Source organism: Natrix helvetica, assembly GCF_964273705.1.
Source record: "Natrix helvetica genome assembly, chromosome: 15".
NCBI classification, from domain to species: Eukaryota; Metazoa; Chordata; class Lepidosauria; order Squamata; family Natricidae; genus Natrix; species Natrix helvetica.
The window spans coordinates 3,717,517-3,740,481 of NC_138565.1; the positions used below are offsets into that span (position 1 = coordinate 3,717,517).

Sequence of the window (22,965 nt, forward strand, 5' to 3'; positions counted from 1 at the left end):
TTTTTGCCCTATATTTATCATCCCTTGCTAAATAATATCATTTAATATTTTTTAAAAAATTACTCATTATTCCACCATAGTTTCAATGTCCCCATTGTGTAGGGTTGCTAATAACACCACAAGTATTAACAATAGTGATCAATTCCGGGCATATATCTCCCCATAATTCCTTATCCTTACTATTCTAATTTCACAAAACACATTATTCATGTTATTAATGCAATTAAATGGCCTCATTCTAAATTCCCACCTACTAATCTTTACTTGTTGGGGTTGGTTTAAGGTGCTTCTCTTGACTGATTTCCCATTTCTCTCCTTTGTTTCTCCCAGAATATTGGACCTGGGCTTTGAAAAGGCTGTGGCTGCCATATTGAATGCTGTCAACGCAGCCAGCCCGAAACGGCAAAACGTTCTTTTGTCAGCCACACTTTCTGAAGGTGAGTGCAATCCTAGCAGAATAACCAGAGATGGGAGGGACATTGGAGGTCTTCTAGTCCAACCCCCTGCTTGTTGTTGCCCGTAGAGCTGTCAGCAGAGTCAGACAGCGAGGAGAGTTGGGGAGGAACATGGGCCAGTCCTGGGGGCTGAGGGAAGCTCAGACGAGGGCTCTGAATCGGAGGCAGAGAGGGAGCTAGACAGCAGTGAGGCAGAGGAACAGCTGGAGCCTGTTCCCAGTGTGCGCATGCGCAGAGCTGCCAGAAGACAAGAACAACTAAGAAAGCAGGGTCGACTTAAGAGTAAAGCCACACCTTGGAGGTGATTGGTCCCTCCCATAGGAAACAAAAGAGCAAATGGGGAGTGGGCTTTTGCAGGAAACCATTCGTTCCTTCGATCATTTCAAGTTCTGTGCCAAGCGTTGCCTTGCCCTGTATTTGGAAACTAGTTATCTGGAAGCTCTCCAAGCGAGATAAGGTGCGTGTGGATAAACATTCCTCTGAAAGACTCTTTGCTAAAGTCTTGCTGACTTGTGAATGAAAGGAATTCACAGTCGTGTCAATAAAAGAGGTTTTGCCGGGACCAAGACTTTGCTTCTTGCTTCAAAGTAATTGTCTCCCCCCCCCTCCGCCCCTTTCGATCAAAGCTATCAATTTGCCTGTTTGTTACATATTTCTTCTTCTTCTTCTTCCCCTGCCGATTGGCCACAGGAGTCTCACGGTTAGCCCATATCAGCTTGCAAGACCCCGCCTGCATTACGGTGGTGTCAGAGGCCCCGGGTTCAAATACATCTCAGGAAAAAGACTGCCTCCGGGAAGATATTGGCATTCTTCCTGCCAAGGAGGAACAGCAGGGCAGTTTTGCTGTGCCAGAAAAACTCCGTCAGAACGTGGTAATGGTCCCAAGCAAGCTAAAACTAGTGACGTTGGCGGCTTTCGTTTTTGGAAAATTCAAGGTAAGAGATTTGAAGTACCGTATTTTCGCGAATGGGATTTTCCCGTGTATTTTGCCAGGAAATGTACATAAGGCCGGCTCGAGAGGGGTGCCCCCTCCTAACCATACCGAAGGGCTCCGAATCCAATGGCGATGTCCGTTTTGCTCTGCGGATTCATGGAGGGCTAACCCTAACCCTAAGTGGAATTTTCCCCAGTGGGATTTTCCCATGTGTTTCCTAACATGTTTTAACTCCAAAACGTTCAGGCCACATTGATGCGCTCGGGAAGGTCCAATTAAACTGTCTTTGCGTAGGAATGTCCTCAACTAAGGGTTAGCACCTGCTAAGAGTTAGATAAGGGTCAGCAGAATTTAAGGCAGATTGGACTTCATTTGTTTGCGTCTATGTACAGATTCTAGGGCGGCGCCTCTTTTGACTCCGCCCTCCTCCAAGTTCTCCCTCCCCCCCCTTTCGCCTACATTAACCCTCCATGTTGCCCACGGATTTTGTTCCCTCTCCAGTTGGAAAAACGCCACAAGATGATTGTTTTCTTCTCGAGTCGCGAGCAAGTGGAGTTTCATTACGTCCTCTTCCAAAGAGTGTTGTGCGAGGAGTCTGGGGGAGACGGATCAGGGTTAGCGCCGGCCCCTCTTTCTCCTTTGACGTTTGAACGTTTGCACGGCGACATGAAACAAGAGGTAAGTTCAGCTCTTTCCTATAAACTCCCCCCCCCTTTTTTTTTTTTAACATCTAGTGAGAAATCTTTTCCACAATTCCACAAGGTAAAGGTTCCCCTCGTACCTGCGTACTAGTCGTTCCTGACTCTGGATCTCCGTTTCAAAGCCGGAGATCCAGCCCTGTTCGAAGATGTCTCCGTGGTCATGTGGCTGGCATGACGCAATGCCGAACGCGCGGGGAACGCTGTTCCCTTCCCACCAAAATTGGTCCCTATTTTTCTACTTGAGTTTTTTACCTGCTTTCCAACTGCTAGGTTGGCAGAAGCTGGGACAAGTCACGGGAGCTCACTCCATTATGCGGCGCTAGGGATTCGAACTGCCGACCTTTCTGATGGACAAGCTCAGCATCTTAGCCACTGAGCTACCGCGTCCTTCAGTTTGTATAGAGCATCATTGAAATGGGTGCATTGGGGATTTTTTTCCTCCTTTGGAAGCTTCCAAAAATCTAAAAGTAGTTACAACAGCCCTGAGAAAAGTTATTCATGAACGTTTTTCAAACCACTGTTGCACCATCCCCCTGTGGTCACATGATCAGAATTAGAATGATTGGCGGCTGACTCATATTTATGATGGTTGCGGCCTAAGCAAAGTCAATGGGAAACCCAGATTCATTTAACAACCGTGTTGCTGACTTAACAAGTGCGGTGATTCACTTAATAACCACAGCAAGAAAAGCCGTAAAATGGGGTCAAAACTCACTTGGCAGCTGTCTTGCTTAGCAACCAAAATTTTGGGCTCAATTGCGCTTTTAAGTCAAGGACGACCTATAGTTAAGACGACCTTCAATCTTGACCAGCTCTCCTTTTCTTTCTCTCTCTCTTTTTGAAATCCTCACTTATTACCATATTTTTCAGAGTATAAGACGCACCTTACCCCCCCCCCCCTTTTAAAAGAGGCTGCGTCTTATACACCGAATGGAGCCCTGTCTACCCACCAGCCCCCACCCTTTGGCCTCTGCCTCCCAGCAATTTGCCTCCTTGCAGCAAACAGCCTTTTTCAGCTTCAGCACAGCTTCAACAAGCAGCTGATTGTTGGTTGGATTGGCCTCCAGACGATCAGCTGTTTCAGGCCGATTCATTGCCTATTGCCTCCTCCGCGTGTCCCGTTTTTGGCCTCCGTATCCCATTTTTGGCCTCCGTGTACCTTGTTTTCTGTCCATTCCGATCCCGCTACAAAGTGAGCAGTTGGAGGCCGAAAACAAGCTATGTGGGGGCCGAAAACGGGATGCGGAGGCCGAAAAGGGTGCACCCAGAGGCGGCAATAGGCTATGGCAATCCCTGCAGCCCGAAACAGTTGATCGTAGGGAGGCTGATCCATCGACAATCAGCTGCTTGTGATAATCAGACTCTGCTGAAGCTGAAACTGAAATGGGCTGTTGGCTGTTTGCTGCAAGGAGGCAAATTGCTGGGAGGCAGAGGCAGATTTTTTTTTCTTGTTTTCCTCCCCAAAAGCTAGGTGCGTCTTATACTCCAAAAAATATGGTACTTCAAAAGGTGGCTGCTTTTCCAAAATGAATTCTTTCTGTTTTTTCATAATCTTCCAAGAAATAATATCCAGAGGACGTCGGCTCTGCCAGACCCCCTAAAAAATATAATTCACAGGTTGAATTCATTTGTTTGTTCATTTCCTACGTATGCTTCCTTTACTGCAACATAAGCCAAAAGTAGACCTTTGCTCCTGAAATTTTTAATTAAATTCATTTAAAACCAGCAGTTTTAAAAAGTGCTTGCATCCTTGCACAAAATCTTCTGTTTGTTAGCTGTTAGAAAATCCGCTGAAGATTAAAACGGTCGGGCACCTTGGCAATCGTCTTTTTTTAAAAAAAATCTTCTTAAGGAATTAGTTTTGCTTGCCCAATCCAGCGAAACATTTTGGGTTTTCTCCTTTTCTTGCAGGATAGATCGTCCGTGTTCCAGGCTTTTCTGCAATCTAAGACTGGAGTCTTGCTCTGCACGGTGAGTTGGCAAAAAATAATCATGTATTCAGTGCCCAGCTTGGCCAGGGGAAGATAGCAAATTAATTCAGACGATGACATCTTCAAACTTAAGGAGGAGGGAGCAGGATCACGATTAACCTGGGTTAAGATTGAGGAATCCCAAGCAAAACCGAGCAATGTATTTTAACTCTGTGTGTGTGTGTGTGTCTGTCTGTCTGTCTATTATCCATCCATCCATCATCTATCTATCTATCTATCTATCTATCTATCTATCTATCTATCTATCTATCTATCTATCATCTATCTATCATCTATCTATCTATCATCTATCTATCTATCATCTATTTATCATCTATCTATCTATCTATCTATCTATCTATCTATCTATCTATCAATCTATCTATATATATAATCTCTCTCCTATCTATCTATCTATCATCTATCTGTCTGTCTGTCTGTCTGTCTGTCTGTCTGTCTGTATATATAATCTCTCTCCTATCTATCTATCTATCTATCTATCTATCTATCTATCTATCTATCTATCTATCATCTATTTTTATCATCCATCCATCAATGTCTTCTCTATCCATCCACCTATCTATCTATCTATGTGTTTGTCTATTTCTCTGTCTACCTACCTACCTTCCTCTCTGTCTGTCTGTCCGTCTTCCTGCCTGCCCGACCCCCTCCTCACCTACCTCCTGCCTACTTCTCTATATGTCTACCTACTTCTATCTACCTACCTACCTCTCTTGACTATTTTTCTAACTACTTACCTACCTCTGTCTATGTACTTACCTCTCTATTTACCTACCTACCTACCCCTCTCTCTGCCTGCCTGCCCTACCTTCTGCCAAGTTTAGCTTCGCCCTTTCTAAGGAGCTGCTGCTCCTGTTGCCCTTCAGAGCTGGGCGTCCCCTTTGAAGGCGCGTCTGTTCCTTCCCTCTGCCCGTTGACTCCATCATGCTAACGCGTCTTGCCAGTTTTCTGGCGGCCACAGGCGGCCGTTTCCCTCCCTTCCTGACAGCTTGGGGCGGGTGGGGGGGGGCTGCCGCCCTTCCCTTTCCGCCGATGACGCAGCTCCAATCTGTCGCCCGAACTGGCGGGGGCGTCCTCCCCGCTGACGGCTTTCCACGCTCGGGCCTTAATGACTCTTGGCAGGCAGGGGGAAGAGACACGGGGGGGGGGGGAATGGGAGCGGTAGTTCGGACCCCTCCGCTGCACTCGTTCTCCTCTCCTCCTCCCGTTTTGCTAAGGTGCTCTTTTGGGGCAGAGAAATGAATCATCAGAGTCCGACTGAGATGCTGGCACCGGAACGAAGGCCCTTCCATCTGGGCCTCGGAGCTTCACGTCGGCAGCCAGTTGTCAAAAGCTGCCATGCCCGGGCTGGTTTAGAAGACACAGCCCTTGCCAATGTCTTATTTTTGCACCCAAGATTTAGGTGCATGGCCACCTGGATCTAATTTGCGGAGCTTCTTCCGTTTTTAAAGTGCCTAGGATGTCCTGCCAGCTTGCCCCAAAAAACACTCTTAACGGCCGTGAGATCATCCAAGAGCGCCTTTATATTAGGGCTCAGCCAATCAGGAGGTCTCCTTCCCAGGCGAGGCTGGAATAGGAGGTCTTTATACCTCCTCTTTAACCAATCAGCAGACTGTCTCGGCATGGAGTCGCCCAATCAGATTGCTGCTGTCTTCCGTTCTCCTAGAAGGCCACGGTGACCATTGTCCCGCATTGGGAGCCTGTGAAGTGTCTTGGACTACATTTCCCATCTCTCCCTACCCACAGGTCAATGGGAGTTGCAATCCAACCCTTAGTAGATGCATCCCCTGCAGCGGTGGCTTCCATGTTTTAATTAGTTTATCCATTTCGTATATCAAATTAGTGTACTTGTTTAGCAGCTTCTAGGCGATGGTTTTCCCAGTTGCAATGGATGGCTGTGAAGGTTGGACTGGGAGTTCTAGTCCGGTCTTAGGCATGAAAGCCAACTAGGTGACTTTGGGCCACTCACCAGGAGACTGGGAGTTCTAGTCCGGTCTTAGGCATGAAAGCCAAGTAGGTGAGCGTCTGAATGTGAGCATTGGTCGTCAGTGTGGAAAATGGCCTTAGGTCACGTTTTTCAGTGCCGGAACGTCGGCCGGCCGCTAAGCGAAATCATTGCACATCGAGGACTACCCGTCAAACTCTGCGATGTGCCTGGGGTTGGGGGGTGGGGGGAGAAGAAGGGGTGTGGTTGTCGCTTGCCGAAATGCACAACTCGACAAACACGGGCCCCGTGAGCCGACGACGGTGTCGGGAGGCAGCTGCCCTTAATTGCACCAACCGAGTGTAAAAAAAACCCACAACCCATAGTGGTGGAAACACTATAATGAGTGCTAATATATTTGCATACTCATTAAGCCTTTGCATGGTGGTGTGCCTTGATCTGCTTAAACTAATAACCCGTTTTGGCAGGCCGAGGGTTTCGTGAAGCGGACGGGGAGCAGGCGGGCGAGTTGTGCCAGGCGCTGCGAGCTGGAGTAAAGCCTTCCTCCCCTTCCCCCCCCCCCCCTTGAATTGGAAGCCAGTATCTTGGCATCATGGCACCTAATAAGATGAATCTCATGGTCAAATCCAATCATCTCCCCCCCCCCCCTCCTTCGTTTTGGCAGAGCGGAAGGGAACTGAAGCAAGGAGTAGAGATAATGAAGTGGAGGAGGACTGTTAGAGTGGGAGGGAGGGAGGGAGGAGGGGAGGGAGGGAAAGAAGGAGGTAGGAATGGGGAGGGAGGAAAGAAAAGAAAAAGATGATAGGAGGAAGGGAGAAGAGGGAGAGTAGGAGGGAAAAAGGAAGGAAGAAGAGGGAGAGAAAGGGGAAAAGGGAGGAAAGGAAGGGAGGAAAGGGGAGGGAGGGAGAGGAGGAGGGAAAAAAGGAAGATAGGAGGGAGGAAAGGGGAGGGAGAAGAGAGAAGGAGGGGAAAAGGAAGGGGAAGGAGGGAGGAAAGGAAGGAAGGAGATAGGAATGGGAAGGAAGGGAAGGAGGAAAGGAAAGAAGGGAGGAAGGAAGGGGAAAGGAGGGATAAGAAAAAGGAAGGAAAGGGAATTAGGAAGGAAAGTAAGTAGGAAGGCAAAAGAAGAAGAGAAAAGGGAAGTGGAAGGGAGGAAAGAAAGCAAGAGAAAAGGGAAGAAAGAAAAAGCAGGAGAAGAAAGGAAAAATACGTTATTTTCTTTTTGATTTATTTGGTTTATTATTTAGTATAGGAATTTGTACAAGTACCCCTTGAAAAAGAGGGATCCCCCCCCAACCCAAAGTAAGTGGCCCCACCCAACGTCCCTCTTAAAGGGGGTGTATGGAACCAACAACGTGAGCCTTTTTCTACCCTTGGGGGCAGCCAGTTCCCAAAAATAAAATGAGTATGGAAGCCCTTTTGCTCCTTAAAATGCCTGAATCTCTCTATATTCCCAGATTATCCCCACTCTCTCCCTCCCCCTCTCTCTTTCTCTCTCCCCCTCCCTCCTTCTCACTCTCTTCCCCTTTCTCTTTCTCTCTTTCTCTCTCTTCCCCTTTCTCTCTCTCTCTCTTTCTCTCCTTCTGACTCTCTCCTCCCCTTTCTCTTTCTCTCTCTTCCCCTTTCTCTCTCTCTCTTTCTCTCTCCCCCTCTCTCCTTCTCACTCTCTCTTCCCCTTTCTCTTTCTCTTTCTTCTCTCTCTCTTCCCCTTTCTCTCTCTCTCTCTCCCCCTCCTTCTTACTCTCTCTTCCCCTTTCTATTTCTCTTTCTCTCTTCCCCTTTCTCTCTTTCCCCCCTCTCTCCTTCTCTTTCTCTCTTCCCCTTTCTCTTTCTCTCTTCCCCTCTCTCTCTCTCTCTCTCTCTTTCTCTCTCCCCCTCTCTCCTTCTCACTCTCTCTTCCCCTTTCTCTTTCCCTCTTTCTCTCTCTCTTTCTCTCTCTTCCCCTTTCTCTCTTTCTCTCTCCCCCCTCTCCTTCTCACTCTCTCTTCCCCTTTCTCTTTTTCCCTGTCTCTCTCTCTCTCTCTCTCTTTCTCTTCCCCTTTCTCTCTCTCTCTCTCTCTCTCTGTGTTTGTGTGTGTGTGTGTTTAAAACCAATGTCTTTGAGAATCATAAAAAAGAAACGTCCTGACTTTATTAGGCCAACAACCGAGAACTTTCTGGTTTTTTTTTAATAGGATGTGGCTGCTCGTGGATTAGATCTGCCCCAGGTCACCTGGATTGTGCAGGTAAGCGATCTTCTTTTGTCGCAATGTGCATTTCACACATTTATTTTTTTCTTATGGGTTTTAATTGCAATAGCAAAATTGAACAGAAACCGGAGGAAAAATGAAGGCTAGATATCTACTGTGTTTCCCGAGAATAAGGCAGGGTCTTATTTTCTTTTGACTCCCGAAATAATTGGCCTTATTTTCAGGGAGGCCTTATTATTTTTGAGGTGCAGGAGACGGCAAGCATGGTCACCTCAGGGCTGCTGCTGTGTTGCAATATTTTTGGGGAGGGCTTATTTTAGCGCATGTGCTCAAAAGCTCCGATTGGGCTTATTATCCGGGGGAGGTCTTATTTTGGGGGAAAACAGGGTAACAAGTAACTTAACGGCACTCCTTGTTCCGGTTGAAACCTACAATAAACTGAACTGAACTGAATGAAACAGATAGAAACGAGATTATATAAAAGAAAAATGCAGGTATTTTTTGACTTAACAACCGCCACTGAGGCCAAAACTTCCATTTCTGAGTGAGACGGTGGCTAAGTGTCCCATGTTGCGACTTCCTTGCCGCGGTTGTTCAGTGAATCACTGCGGTTGTTAAGTTAGGAACACGAATCCGGCTTCCCCAATGACTTTGCCTGTCAAAAGGGGATTACGCAAACACCTCCACCCCACCCCACCCCCACGCCCTTTGGGGACGCAGAAACTGTCATAAGTACATGCCAGTTGCCAAGTGTTTGAATATTAATCCTATGGCCCTGGGGATGTTGCAACAGTTGACGGTGTGAAAAAACGGTCCTAACGACGCCCTTTTCAGTGCCATTGTAACTCGGAACGGACACTAAACGAAAGGTTGCAGTGGGATGCAAAGTATGTTTTCACGTATCCGGGAAATTTTTCCAATAGGCCTTGGCTGTGGCAGACAGCTTGCGATCCCCAATTTCTTCCCATCTCCTTTATTTTAAAGTTTAGAGGTTCCCCTCGCACACCTGTGCTAGTCGTTCCCGACTCTAGGGGGCGCTGCTCATCTCCGTTTCAAAGCCCAAGAGCCAGCGCTGTCCGAAGACGTCACCGTGGTCATGTGGCCGGCATGACTCAACGCCCAAAGGCGGACGGAACGCTGTTCCCTTCCCACCAAAGGGGGTCCCTATTTTCCTAAATTGCATTTTTTAACGTGCTTTCGAACTGCTAGGTTGGCAGAAGCTGGGACAAGTCACGGGAGCTCACTCCGTTGCGCGGTGCTGGGGTTTCGAACCATCGAACTGCCAACCTCCTTGATTGACAAGCTCAGCGTCTTCGCCGCTGAGCCACCATGTGGCTTTATTTTACCCCCTCCCCCTAAAAAAAAGGGCTGTTTAGAGAGTTTTTATTTTTGAAAACGATCTCCGGTGCTCTAATGAATCGCTCACACGGTCTGCTCATTCGTTCCCCCGCTTAGCTCACATGTCATCTTTCTTTCTTTCTCTTTCTTTCTTTCCCTTTTTCCCGGGAAGTATAATCCAGCCACTTCGCTCGCTGAATACGTCCACCGAATTGGGAGAACAGCCAGGATTGATACCCCTGGAAACAGCCTGCTAATCCTTTTACCTTCGGAGGCCGAATATGTCAGCTTCCTGGCTTCCTACAAGATTAAGTGAGTCAGACAAATATCGTCTCTTTCCCCCCAACCCCTCCTCTCTTTCCTGCCCACCCCTCCTTTCTCCCCACCTAGCGTTAAATTCCGTGGACGACTTTGGCTAATGTAACACCTGCAGCCCCACGGATCTCATTTGGTTAGCAGGGGGAGAGGAGCGGTTATCATTTTCCAGGATAAATCTAATTTCAGCGTGTTTTTTTTTTTTTAAATGCTCTTAAGTTTTGTTCGGTGCAAATCGCAGATGGACAAGTAAAAATAACCTGGAATATTAGAGTTTAAAAAAACAGCAACCTTAAAGCAGAACAAGGATGTTATTTGATTGTAGAGGAAATTAGTTTAATGCTTTGGGGGCTGGGGACTTTATTTGATGTTTTTTTTTAAAAAAAAAAATCACACTTTTATTATTGTTTATAAATAACTCAAGGGGGCTGACATACTTAATGTTCCTACTTCCTTCTGTTTTCTCCACAACAACGAAGCTGCGAGGTGGGTTGGGCTGAGAGAGAGGGGGCTGAGCCAAAGTCACTCAGTCGGCTTCCATGACTAGAACTTACCTTCACCTGGTGATTGACTAGAACTCACCATCTCCTAGTGATTGGCTCAAAGTTACTGAGCCGGCTTTCATGCCATCTCTGTCTCTCTCTCTCTCTCTCTCTCTCTCCCCCCCCTCTCTCCCCCCCCTCTCTCTCTGTCTCTATCTATCTATCATCCATCCCTCCATCCAGTATGTCTGTCTGTCTATCCATCCATCCATCATCCATCCATCCATCCATTCATCCATCCATCCATCCATCCAGAGATACTGTCTGTGTCTGTCTATCTATCTATCTATCTATCTATCTATCTATCTATCTATCTATCCATCCATCCATCCATCCATCCATCCATCCATCCATCCATCCATCCACCCATCCAGTAGCTCTGTCTGTCTGTCTATTTATGTATCTATCATCTATTTATCCAGCATCTCTCTCGCTTTCTCTCTATATGTCTGTCCATCCATCCATCCACCCATCCAGTAGCTCTGTCTGTCTATTTATGTATCTATCATCTATTTATCCACTATCTCTCTCGTTTTCTCTCTATATGTCTGTCCATCCATCCATCCACCCATCCAGTAGCTCTGTCTGTCTATTTATGTATCTATCATCTATTTATCCAGTATCTCTCTCGCTTTCTCTCTATATGTCTGTCCGTCCATCCATCCATCCACCCATCCACCCATCCATCCAGTAGCTCTGTCTGTCTATTTATGTATCTATCATCTATTTATCCAGTATCTCTCTCGCTTTCTCTCTATATGTCCATCCATCCATCCATCCATCCATCCATCCATCCAGTAGCTCTCTCTCCCTTCCAGCCTTCCTTCCTTCCTTCTTTCTTTCCTTTTCCTTCCTTCCTTCCTTCCTTCCTTCCTTCCTTCCTTCCTTCCTTCCTTCCTTCCTTCCTTCCTTTGAGAGGCGCGCGAGCCATCTGCGAAATTAGCTTTATATATCGGTGTGCATGTACCCAGGCAGTCAGGGGGATGGCGAATATATGGATATAATGGATTGCAGATCAGATCTGGAGAGACAGTTTCACGCCTGGGGCACGGCATGGCATCAAATCTAATTGCCCTTTCTGTTCGTAAATGGAGCCGCGTGGAAATTTATCCTGACAAATTCAGTGTGGCAAACGAGGCAGAAAGAACACCATGTGCTGGTCGGTCATGGCACGCCGGTTGGTGCGCAGAGAGGAAAGCCAATCGGTCTGGGTTTTTTAAAAAACAAACAAACCCAAAACCATTGATCACTTTCTTTGTTTTCTGTCTCTTTAATGGGCCGAGTGGAACTAACAAGTGGGAACCAGTAGAGAGATCTGTGGCAATTTTGAGCACTTTTCAAGAGCCATTTTCTCTCTCTCTCTCTCTCTCTCTCTCTCCCTCTTTCTCTCTTCTCTCTCTCTTCCTCTTCCTCTTTCTCTCTCTCTCTCACCCTCTTTCTCTTTCTTTCTCTCTCTTTTTCTCTCTCTGCCTTTCTCTTTCTCTCTCCCCCTCTCCCTCTCCCTCTTTCTCTTAGTTTCCACCCATTGCTTCTTGTTCTACCCTCAAGTGCTTTGGAGAATAGCTTGACTCCCTCTTCTTTGGGGCAACCCCTGAGATATTGGAAGACTGCTATCATGTCTCCCCTAGTTCTTCTTTTCATTAAACTAGACATACCCAGTTCCTGCAACCGTTCTTCATATGGTTTAGTCTCCAGTCCCCTAATCATCTTTGTTGCTCTTCTCTGAACTCTTCACCATCCCGTGTGAACAAAGTGGGCTGATCTGATCTGTTGACAACAGCTGGAAAACAAGAGGCAAGGATGGGTTGTCTCTCCTGGTAGATCACTGTTTGAAGGCTGTTGCTGGAACTGTGTATGTCTGGTCTGATGAAAAGATGGACTAGGGGTGACATGATAGCAGTGTTCCGATATAGAATAGAATAGAGGTCGGCAGTTCGAATCCCTAGCGCCGCCTAACGGAGGGAGCTCCCGTGACTTGTCCCAGCTTCTGCCAACTTAGCAGTTCGAAAGCACATAAAAAATGCAAGTAGAAAAATAGGCGCCACCTTTGGTGGGAAGGGAAGAGCGTTCTGTGCGCCTTTGGGCGTTGAATCATGCCGGCCACACGACCACGGAGACGTCTTCAGACAGCGCTGGCTCTTTGGCTTTGAAACGGAGATCTGCACCGCCCCCTAGAGTCGGGAACGATCAGCACATATATGCGAGGGGAACCTTCCCCTTTTACATAATGCTTCGATTTTGAATCGGGAGAATTGTGACCAATGGTTTCAACTGTTGTTTTATTATTGTCCTTTCTTTCCCCCCACTCTCTTTCCCTCTCCCCAATTCCAGCATTTCAGAGATGAAAATGGAACAGATTTTGTCAAGCTTAATGAAAGATGACCGTTTCAAAGGAAACCCGGAGAGATCTAAGGTCAGTTATTCCCTCCTAATTTCCTTTCAATTTCCCCATTTATTTATTTATTTTTGAAATTTGCCAGAACAGAAGGCTAGCTAGCGAGTTTTCACCCAATTTTATGAATTTTTCCTCCTCGCGGTCGTTGAGCGAATCCCTGTCGTAGAGTGAATCCTGCCATTGCTAAGCAAATCTGGTGTCTTCCTTTGATTCTCCTTGTCCCAAGCTGGCGGGGAAAGGTCACAAAGGGGGACATGGAGATGGATGGATCTCTTGTCTTGGTTTGGTTTGGTTTATTTGGATTTATATGCCGCCCTTCTCCAAAAGGACTCAGGGCGGCGTACAACATTAAAAAACACACATCCCAAAAGTTAGAAAAGATTAAATCCATATCCATAAAAGCAAACCGAATTTAAAAAAAAAACAATACATTTAAAATAAGTTAAAATTAAAATTAACAGGCCAGGCCGGCTTGCTGGAATTGGCCTGAGAATGTTTCAGGAAGCTCCATTGTTTTATTTGTGACTGGAGAAGGGCTCAAATGGCATCTTGACTGTTGACTTGTCTTTTTATTTCCTTCCTTCCTCCTTCCTTCCTTTCTTCCTTCTCTTTCTTTCTCTCTTCATTTTTCATCCTTTCTTCTTTTTCCTTCCCTCCTTTCCTCCCTCCCTCCTTTCTCTCCTTCCTTCCTTGTCTTTCTTTCTCCCTTCGTTTTTTGCCCTTTCTTCCTTTTTTCTTCCCTCCCTCCTTTCTCTTCTTCCTTCCTTCCTTTTTTCTTTCTTTCTTTCCCTTCCTCCCTCCCTCCCTTCCTTTCTTTCCTTCCTTCCTTCATTTTTCTTCTTTTTTCTTTTCTCCTTCCCTCCCTCCTTTCTCTTCTTCCATCCTTTCTTTTTTCTTCCTTCCTTCTTTCTTTCTTTCTTTCTTTCTTTCTTCCTTTCTTCCTTTCTTTCCCTTCCTTCTTTTGCCCTTCATTTTTCTTCCATTTTTTTCTTCCCTCCCTCCCCCTTTTTCTTCTTTCTTTCTTTCCTTCCTTCTTCCCTCCTTCCTTCTTTCTCCCTTCATTTTTCTTCCATCCTTTTTTCTTCCCTCCCTTCCCCTTTCTCCTTTCTTTCTTTCTTTCTTTCTTTCTTTCTTTCTTTCTTTCTTTCTTTCTTTCTCCTTCATTTTTCTTCCTTTCTTGCTTTTTTCTTCCCTCTCTCCCTCCTTTCTCCTTTCTTTCATTCCTTCCTTCCTTTTTTCTTTCCCATTCTCTCTCTCTCTCTCTCTCTTTTCTTCCCGGAGAAAGGAAGAAGTGCTACCTCATTTTGAAACCTAAAAGATAGGGAGCCCGGGCCTAGGAGAAAACGGATAGTGAGAAGTCCTTTGTAATATATTGCCATATTATTACTAAATCCCCAGACAGACTTGGCATAGCTCAAGTCACCTGTCACTTAAATTTGAGGTCCCTTTAATTTTCTCCCGGAATTCGCGCTGGGCTGTCTTTAAATTAAGTCCTTTATTGGAAGCCTGAAATCTTTCCTTGCTTCCCTGGCGCTGGCGTCTATTCCGCGCTCGGTTACAGAAAAGTATACAATAACCATCAGTGGGATTTGGTGAGGTGTTGAGGCTGTGTTTATTTAACACTCGGGGGGGAATTTTCGAGTTTATTTGGTCCTCGCTGCCCGCTTTCAATAATGCTTTGACAACTGGTCTGCCCTTCTCATTAATTTTAAACAGTTAAAACATGGGGAAAAGGGAGGGGCGGGGAGGGGAAAAAAGTTTTTCATTATTAAAGTGCTTTACTTTTTAATAACAGAGGATTCTGGACGTCGGGGGGAAAGGGCAGCTTCGCTTAATTTCACATTCATATTAAAAAAAAAACCCACACACACACGCACACCGAGACGGAAGGTGACACTGTGTGAAACCCAACAGAGCTTTTAAAAAAAAAGAAGAAGAAGAAGAGAAAAAGCTGGATTGACAAATGCCAGGAGCCTCTGGGAGCAAGGAAGGAGAGGGGAAATGACTTAGTATATTGCCAAGACAGGTTTTAAAAAAACTGCTTTTTCAATATGATTTGTACACCGCTTTTCTTTAAAAAAAATGCAGAAAGGCTATGCAGAGCTATACTGGTGCGGCGTTTTACCTTCATTACTTCTCCTGTGGTCCATTTCCCTCCCCCTGCCCCCCATCCCAAGAAAATCAAAGGCACATTTCTTTTTATGCTATCACAACAACCTGACAGAGTAGTCCAGATGCAAAGAAGGGGAGGAAAAAGAAAGAAAGAAATTGTTTGGTTTGGGCTTAGCGTATTAAGTTTCCCCGAAAATAAGACAGGGTCTTATTTCCTTCTGACCCCCCCCCTCCCCCGAAATAAGTGCTTGGCCTTATTTTCGGGGAGGCTTTATTTTTTTTGAGGTGCAGGAGGTGGCGAGCGTGGTTACCTCCTGGCTGCTGCTGTGTTGCGATATTTTTGGGGAGGGCTTCTTTTAGCTCATGCACTCAAAAGCCCCATTGGGCTTATTATCCGGGGGAGGTCTTATTTTTGGGGAAACAGGATAGTATGTGGATCCAGGAGAGAAGCAACTTAGAACAGAGGAGGAATTTCCTGACAGTGAGAACAATTAATCAGTGGAACAGAAGTTGCCTCCGGAAGTTGTGGAATGCTCCAACACTGGAAGTCTTTAAGAAGATGTTGGATAGCCATTTGTCTGGAATGGTATAGGGTTTCCTGCCTAGGCAGGGGGTTGGACTAGAAGACCTCCAAGGTCCCTTCCAATTCTTACGATTCTATGTTCTGAGCACTTTATTTTCCCATTTCTGAGTTGCCAAAGCGATGCACGTTTTAGAATCTTCTCTACTGATCCTCTGAGCTTGAAAAATTTCCCCTTCTTTTCCATTCAGAAGAGCCAGCAGGGCGATGCCCAGGAAATACGCCGGAGAGCTACTGTGATGCAGACCGAATTTGAGGATTTTGTCCATTCCAGTGCTAAAACCATCCGATGCGCCAAAAAAGGTCAGGAATGTTTGATTCCCTAACTTTCTTGTCCATCAGAAAGTTCGGCAGTTCGAACCCCTAGCGCCGCGTAATGGAGGGAGCTCCTGTTCCTTGTCCCAGAGCTTCTGCCAACCTAGCAGTTCGAAAGCAGGTCAAAAATGCAAGTAGGAAAATAGGAACCACCTTTCCAACCTGGAAATAAGGAGGAATTTCCTGACAGGGAGAACCATCAACCCATGGAACAGAAGTTGCCTTCAGAAGTTGTGGGAGCTTCCTCACTTGAGACTTTCAAGAAGAGACTGGACTGCCCATCTGTCAGGAATGGTGTAGGGTCCCCTATTTGAGTGGAGGGTTGGAGTAGATGACCTACCAGGTCCCTCCCAACTCTGTTAATCAGAGATACGTCCATTGATTTTAGCCAAGAGTTTACACGCCGGGCGAATGGACCCATGAGATATTTCGCGGCTTAACAAAGCAGGGCAAGGAAGCGGTGTTGTTTAAGCGGAACGGAAGAGTTGGGCATCTCCGGCCATCGTGGTTTCCGGCACGAGACTTTGTCACCGGCATTCGCAGGGAAGCGGCTTCTCCACCACCCATATTGGCATCTGCAGTTTCTGCCATTGAGGCTTCCATAAACACAGATGGAATCGATCCTCCATGGGTGCCCTGGGGCAGGATAACGGCCCCATGTTTTCCGACGAACACTTTAAAAGCCGCCTGTCTCTCCTGTGCCTTTTCCCCTCCTCCTTTTTTGGGGTTGGTTTTTTTTTTTTTGCAAAGCTACCCCCTCCCTCCCTTTCTTCTTCCCCCTCCCCTGCCAGTTGCTGTCCCTCTCTTTGCATGAGCGTCCCACCCATGTCCCCTTTCCAGCTGGCGTCCACCAGCCGCCCTTCTCCAGCCCAGCCAAGAACGGTGAATAATTAACACAGCAGCTGGGCTCTGTGTGGATGGCAGAGAATCAAACGGATACAGCGCCAACGACTTGGCTTGCCGACGTTTCCTCGGCTGTCCTTTCCCGAACCCCAGCCCGCTGGCCTTGACCAAGTCGGTGCTGGTGACCAGTTGTGGATCAGGGCCTCCGTGGCAGAATTTTTAATCTGTGGCTGTTGAGATTTTGGAGTAACGAAAGAAGGAAAGGATGGAAGGAAGGAGAAAGAAAGAAAGAAAAGATGGATAGAAAAATATTCTGAGGAGGGAGGGAAGGAAGGAAAGAGAAAGAAAGAAAAAAGATGGATAGAAAAAGATTGTAAGGAAAGAGGAAGGAAGGAGAAAAGATGGATAAAAAAACATTTGGAGGGAGGGAGGAAGAAAAAAGAAAAGATGGATATAAAAAGATTCTAAGGAAAGAAGGAAGGAAAGCTAGAACAAGATTTGAAGAAGGAAGGAGAAAGAAAAGAAAAATAGAACAAGCGTCTGATAAAGAAGGAAGGAAGGAGAAAGAAAAGATAGGAAAAGATTCGGAAAGGAGGGAGAGAGAGAGAAAGATGAATAGAAAAAGTTTCTGACAGAGGAAGGAAGGAAGCCTTCTTTTTCTCCTAATCAATGTGGACTGGAAAACTTGCCTTTAGTGCCCTTTCAGTGGAAACAATGGATGTTTTTATAACCCTGTCCTAAAATCCAACATTTCAAAATCTTCCTTTTCCCTTGAATCAGTGTGGACTAGAAACTTGCCAGATTGAAAGAGTCTTTGAGACGTCACTCAGCTCCAAACACCTGAATGGGCATCTTGAAACTCCATATTTACCTCAGTTTGTTTTTTACCTCATGTTTTTTACCTCATGTTTTTCACCTCATAGTTTACCTCATGTTGCATCCTCCCCTCTCCAACCCACAGGCTAAAAAAATGGAGGATAGGAAATGAGAGGAGGGGGCTGCTGCCCTTGGTTATTCCCTCATTGATTGGGAAATGGCGTTCGCTTTGCTTAGCAAACAGAGCTTTCCGAGATTCCCCAAGTTCTTCTGGAGACTGAGCCTCCTAAAATGACATTTTTATTACTGTTCGTAAAGCACAATCTCCTGCCACACAGAGATTTAGGCTTAAGCTCTGCGCAAATAAACCGGTGTTCTGGCTCAGGAAGGAAGGGCAGAAAGAGGGGTGAGGAGGGGTCCGGAAGCTGGGGAGGGGGACAGCTGTGGTCAGCCTCGAGGGCCGGAAAGGGCATTGAGAGAGGAGTCTGAGTCCACCAAGGGTGTCCCCTGGACCCGGTCTCCAAGAATTCAGGATTTTCAGACAGTTTGAAGCCTTGGGGATTCCGGATTACTTGGCTGCGGAAGAGGGATAGAGGCAGTCTGGATGGGTGGATGGGTGATAAAGAACGATGAGAGAGAGAGAGATGATAAAGATGATAGATAGATGATGATAGATAGATAGATAGATAGATAGATAGATAGATAGATAGATAGATAATGATAAAGATGATTAGATAGATATATTGATAGAGACATAGAGATATGATAAAGATGAGATAGATAATGATAAAGATGATTAGATAGATATATTGATAGACAGAGATATGATAAAGATGAGATAGATAGATGATAGATAGATATAGATATAGATAGACAGAGAGATGATAACGATGAGATAGATAATGATACATGATTAGATAGATATATTGATAGACAGATGATAAAGATGATATAGATAGAGAGACAGACAGACAGATATGATAAAGATGATAGACAGACAGACAGACATATAAAGATGATAGGTAGGTAGGTAGGTAGGTAGGTAGATAGATAGATGATAGATAGATAGATAGATAGATAGATGATAGATAGATAGATAGATAGATAGATAGATGATAGATAGATAGATATCCTGTTTCCTCGAAATAAGACCTCCCTGGATAATAAGCCCAACGGGGCTTTTGAGCGCATGCGCTGAAATAGCCCTCTCCAAAAATATTGCAACACAGCAGCAGTCATGAGGTGACTACACTCACCGCCTCCTGCACCTCAAAAATAATATCTCCCCGAAAATAAGGCAAAGTGTTTATTTTGGGGGTCAAAAGAAAATAAGACCCTTATTTTCCGGGGAACACGGTAGGTAGATAGATAGATAATGATAAAGATGATTAGATGGGTGGATGGATGGATGGGTGGGTGGGTGCATGGGTGGTAGACAGACAGATAGACAGACAGACAGATAAAGATTAGATAGACAGGTATAATAGAGATGGATGGATAGATGGATAGATAGATAGACAGACAGACAGAGAAGATATGATAAAGATGATTGATGGATGGATGGTTGGATAGGATAGACAGACAGATAGACAGACGGATCATAGAATCATAAGGGACCTTGGAGGTGTTTTAGTCCAACCCCCTCTGCTCGAGCAAGAGACCCTAGACCATTCCAGACAAATGACTGTCCAATCTTATAAACCTGCAGTGATGGGAGCGCACACAACTTCTGGAGGGGAGCCGTCCCACTGATTAATTGTTCCCAGTGTCAGGAGACGTCTCCTTAGTTGTAAGTTCGATCTCTCCTTTAACCAAGAAGCCACCTTCACCTTTCCAGCCTGCCCTGTGCATGCCTGGGGAGACAGGATCCTCGTTTTCCTCAGTTTGGGAATTTCACCCATTGGCTCTGTCTTAAGTCCAAGGGATTCCAACCTCTGCAGGGTCCACCATTGATCAACCAGCAGAAGCAACGAGCAACTCTGAACTTCCCGTCAGACTGGATTTTCTCGGTCTTTTTTCTTCTTCTTGAAGATGTTTCGCTCCTCCTTCATGGAGCTTCTTAAGTTCTGACTGTCAAAACTGAAAAGGCTTCTTGGATGAGAAGCGAAACGTCTTCAAGAAGAAGAAGAAAACTTTAGGAGTGAAGTCCTGGACCATCTCCGTAGACATTTTAGCAACTCTGGAATGTCTTCATCGCCCCCTTCTCGTCTTGCAGCCCTGCAGTCCTTCATTCGCTCATACGCCACCTATCCCGCCAACCTCAAGCACATCTTCCACATCCGGGCTCTGCATTTGGGTCACGTGGCCAAGAGTTTCGGGCTCCGCGATGCCCCTGGGAATCTTGGCGCTGCTGCTGGAGCTCCCCGGCCGGGAAAGAAGCAGAAAAGGTACAGTGCAAAATAATTTTGTTTTATTTTATTTTACCTATTCACGGGTGGCTCAGTGGCTAAGACGCTGAGCTTGCCGATCAGAAAGGCCGGCGGTTCGAATCCCTAGCGCCGCATAACAGAGTGAGCTCCCGTGACTTGTCCCAGCTTCTGCCAACCGAGCAGTTCGAAAGCACGTAAAAAATGCAAGTAGAAAAACAGGGACCATTTTGGTGGGAAGTAAACACCGTTCCGTCCGCCTTCGGTGTTGAGTCATGCCGGCCACATGACCGCGGAGACGTCTTCGGACAGCGCTGGCTCTTTGGCTTTGAAACGGAGATGAGCACCGCCCCCTAGAGTCGGGAACAACTAGCACCTATGTACAAGGGGGAACCTTTACCTATTTATTCCATTTTAATATGCCGCTCGACTCGTTATCCAGTAACCTGGCTGGCTTAGCAGGTCCATAACAAAACCATCTAAAACCACGAAGAGATTTAAAAACACGGAAAAACTTCGGCCTTAACGTTCCAACCTTAAAATTCACTCCTGATCGAAGATTAAGAGCGTCAAGACAATAAGCGTTTGGAGGGATTTCCCACTTCCCGCCCCTCCCTTGTGCTGACGAAGCTGACTGGGAGACCCGAAGGTCCCACAAAGACAGCCCCCCCTCCCAATAAAAAAAACTCCCACTCCCCCTTTTTTTTTCTTGACAAGGAGCAGAAACGGGGTGGGGGCCTGACAATTTGAACCAAATTAAGTGAGATAGGGTGTGTGCGTACAGAGAGAGAGGGATGGTCTCTGGGCATTGTCTTCCTTCCTCTCCAGGACCCGCTAGGGAGCCCCATGTTTTTTTGGGAGGGGGGCGGTTGACCCTCGCCAGCAGATGGGCAGCACGGCGAGCGAGTGGGGGGGATTTAAAAAAAGAGCTTTATTGAGTGCATCGTAGCCTGATTAGCCGATAAAGGACATGTAAGATGGGATGGGGGCTGCCTTTGAAGTCTCGGCGGCCCAGCGGGGAGCAGGCTTGACTGACACCAAAAGTCTCTTCGGATTACCGCCGCACAATGTTTTCCTCTGTTCCTGCAAGCTTGTTATTCTCTTAAATTCCCTTTCTCTACGCCCCCCAGGGGCTAGTGGAAAAGCAAGGGACACCGATACCCCAAACCCTCTTGTTCGCATCCCTGTTTCTTTCCCAGAAATCCGCTCAGATCTTTCCGCTCGGCTGTGACCCCCAAATGCTTTTTCACTTTCAAATAAATACGTTTCGTGCATTTAAAAAAAAAAGAAATGCGTTTTGTAAGCGCATGTCAGTTGCCTTAGAGGCCACGCTCGGAAGGTTGCATCGAGTTCTGGTCACCGCGATCCCAGAACGATGTTGAGACGCTAGAAAGAGCGAGAAGTGAGATTGGCAAGAGTTGGGAGGGCACCTTGGAGGTCCTCTAGTCCAACCCCCTGCTCGAGCAGGAGATCTTATCCCAGTGTTGGCCAACCTTTTCGGCACCGTGTGCCAAAACGGACGTTTGTGTGTGTGTAACAATTTAGAACAATTAATCAGTGGAACGGCTTGTCTCTAGAAGTTGTGGGTTTTCAAGAAGAGACTAGACGGCTGTTTGTCCGGAATGGGATAGAATCTGCTGCCTGAGCACGGGGTTGGACTAGAAGACCTCTAAGGTCCCTTCCAACCCTATTAGTCTAACCTGGTAAACAATGATCCCCAAATCACTTTTTTTTCAACCGAGTTCTGGCAGCCCAAGAATGCAGCTGAATCGTCTTCTCCCACAAAGCTGTTGCCAGTGGCTCATTGGCTCAGGAGCGGCTGGGCTGCCAATTTCCTCGTGGCATTTACGGGGCCTTAATAACATTTAATTAAGAGGCCAGGAGAACTGGAATCCTTCCCAGGTGGTGAATTATTATTATTATTATTATTATCACCATCATCATCATCATCTCTTTTATTCATTAAGCATGAAACTCAGTCAACTGAACGTTCAAAAATGCATCACAAATACCAGGGACTGGTGCTAATGGTTGATACGGGTTGCTGCCAGCGTCCTAGGTATCAACCAAGTACCTCCTCCTCCTCCTCCTCCTCCTCCTCCTCCTCCTCCTCCTCCTCCTCCTCCTCCTCCTCCTCCTCCATATTATTATTATTATACTTTATTCATTAAGCATGAAACTCAGTCAACTGAACATTCAAAAATGCATCACAAATACCATTGACTGGTGCTAATGGTTGATACGAGTTACTGCCAGCGTTCTAGGTATCAATCAAGTACCATCTCCTCCTCCTCCTTCTTCTCCTCCTCCTTCTCATTATTATTATTATTATTATTATTATTATTATTATTATTATACGATTGTATCGCAGCGGCCAGTTGTTTTGCCGTATTTGGCATTGATTACTAGTCGGGCCCCACCCAGGGGCCTAGGACGTCAGAACGTATTTTTGTAATATACGTGCAGATCCAAGCAGTGCAGCTTTTTGCATTTGACTGATGGTGACTTTGTCAAGTTTTAACTGTTTTAAATGTAATTCCAGTGCCTTTGGAATAGCACCCAGTGTGCCGATTACCACTGGAATTACCACTGCTGGTTTGTGCCATAATTGTTGGATTTCAATTTTTAAGTCCTGGTATTTCGCGACTTTTTCATGTTCCATTATTATTATTATTATTATTATTATTATTATTATTATTATTATTATTATTATTATTATTATTATTATTATTATTATTATTATTATTATTATTATTATTATTCTTTATTCATTAAACATGAAACTCAGTCAACTGAACGTTCAAAAATGCATCACAAATACCAGGGACTGGTGCTAATGGTTGATACGAGTTGCTGCCAGCGTCCTAGGGATCAACCAAGGACCTTCTTAAAATATACGATGTTTTTTGCAGTTCCGCTGGTGTTATTGCAGGAAGCTGCAATTTGTGGATGTATCTTGTAAAATTCTTGGACATGGTGCCAAGTGCCCCAGTGACAGTGGGTTTCACTGTGACATGCTTCATATCCACAGCCGTGTAGTTTCGATGGCCAGGTCGCGATATTTCGTGATATTTTTTTTCTAGTTCTTTTTCTTCCACTCTGACATCTCCAGGAACAGCGATATCAAT

The 22,965-nt window shown here is 45.9% G+C and overlaps 1 protein-coding gene across 1 annotated transcript in view; it reads left to right on the forward strand.

Annotated features, from left to right (window-relative positions):
* DDX31 (DEAD-box helicase 31) overlaps positions 1–22,965 on the forward strand; it is a gene marked incomplete at its 3' end in the record, with an annotated part of 32,892 nt that overhangs the window by 8,345 nt on the left and 1,582 nt on the right. Inside the window, exons 11-19 of the mRNA XM_081967095.1 lie at positions 331–437; positions 1,146–1,390; positions 1,891–2,067; positions 4,002–4,061; positions 8,201–8,251; positions 9,726–9,865; positions 12,742–12,823; positions 15,689–15,800; positions 19,687–19,858. Of these exons, the coding sequence (XP_081823221.1) occupies positions 331–437; positions 1,146–1,390; positions 1,891–2,067; positions 4,002–4,061; positions 8,201–8,251; positions 9,726–9,865; positions 12,742–12,823; positions 15,689–15,800; positions 19,687–19,858 (1,146 nt within the window). The remainder of the gene's footprint in view (positions 1–330; positions 438–1,145; positions 1,391–1,890; positions 2,068–4,001; positions 4,062–8,200; positions 8,252–9,725; positions 9,866–12,741; positions 12,824–15,688; positions 15,801–19,686; positions 19,859–22,965) is intronic.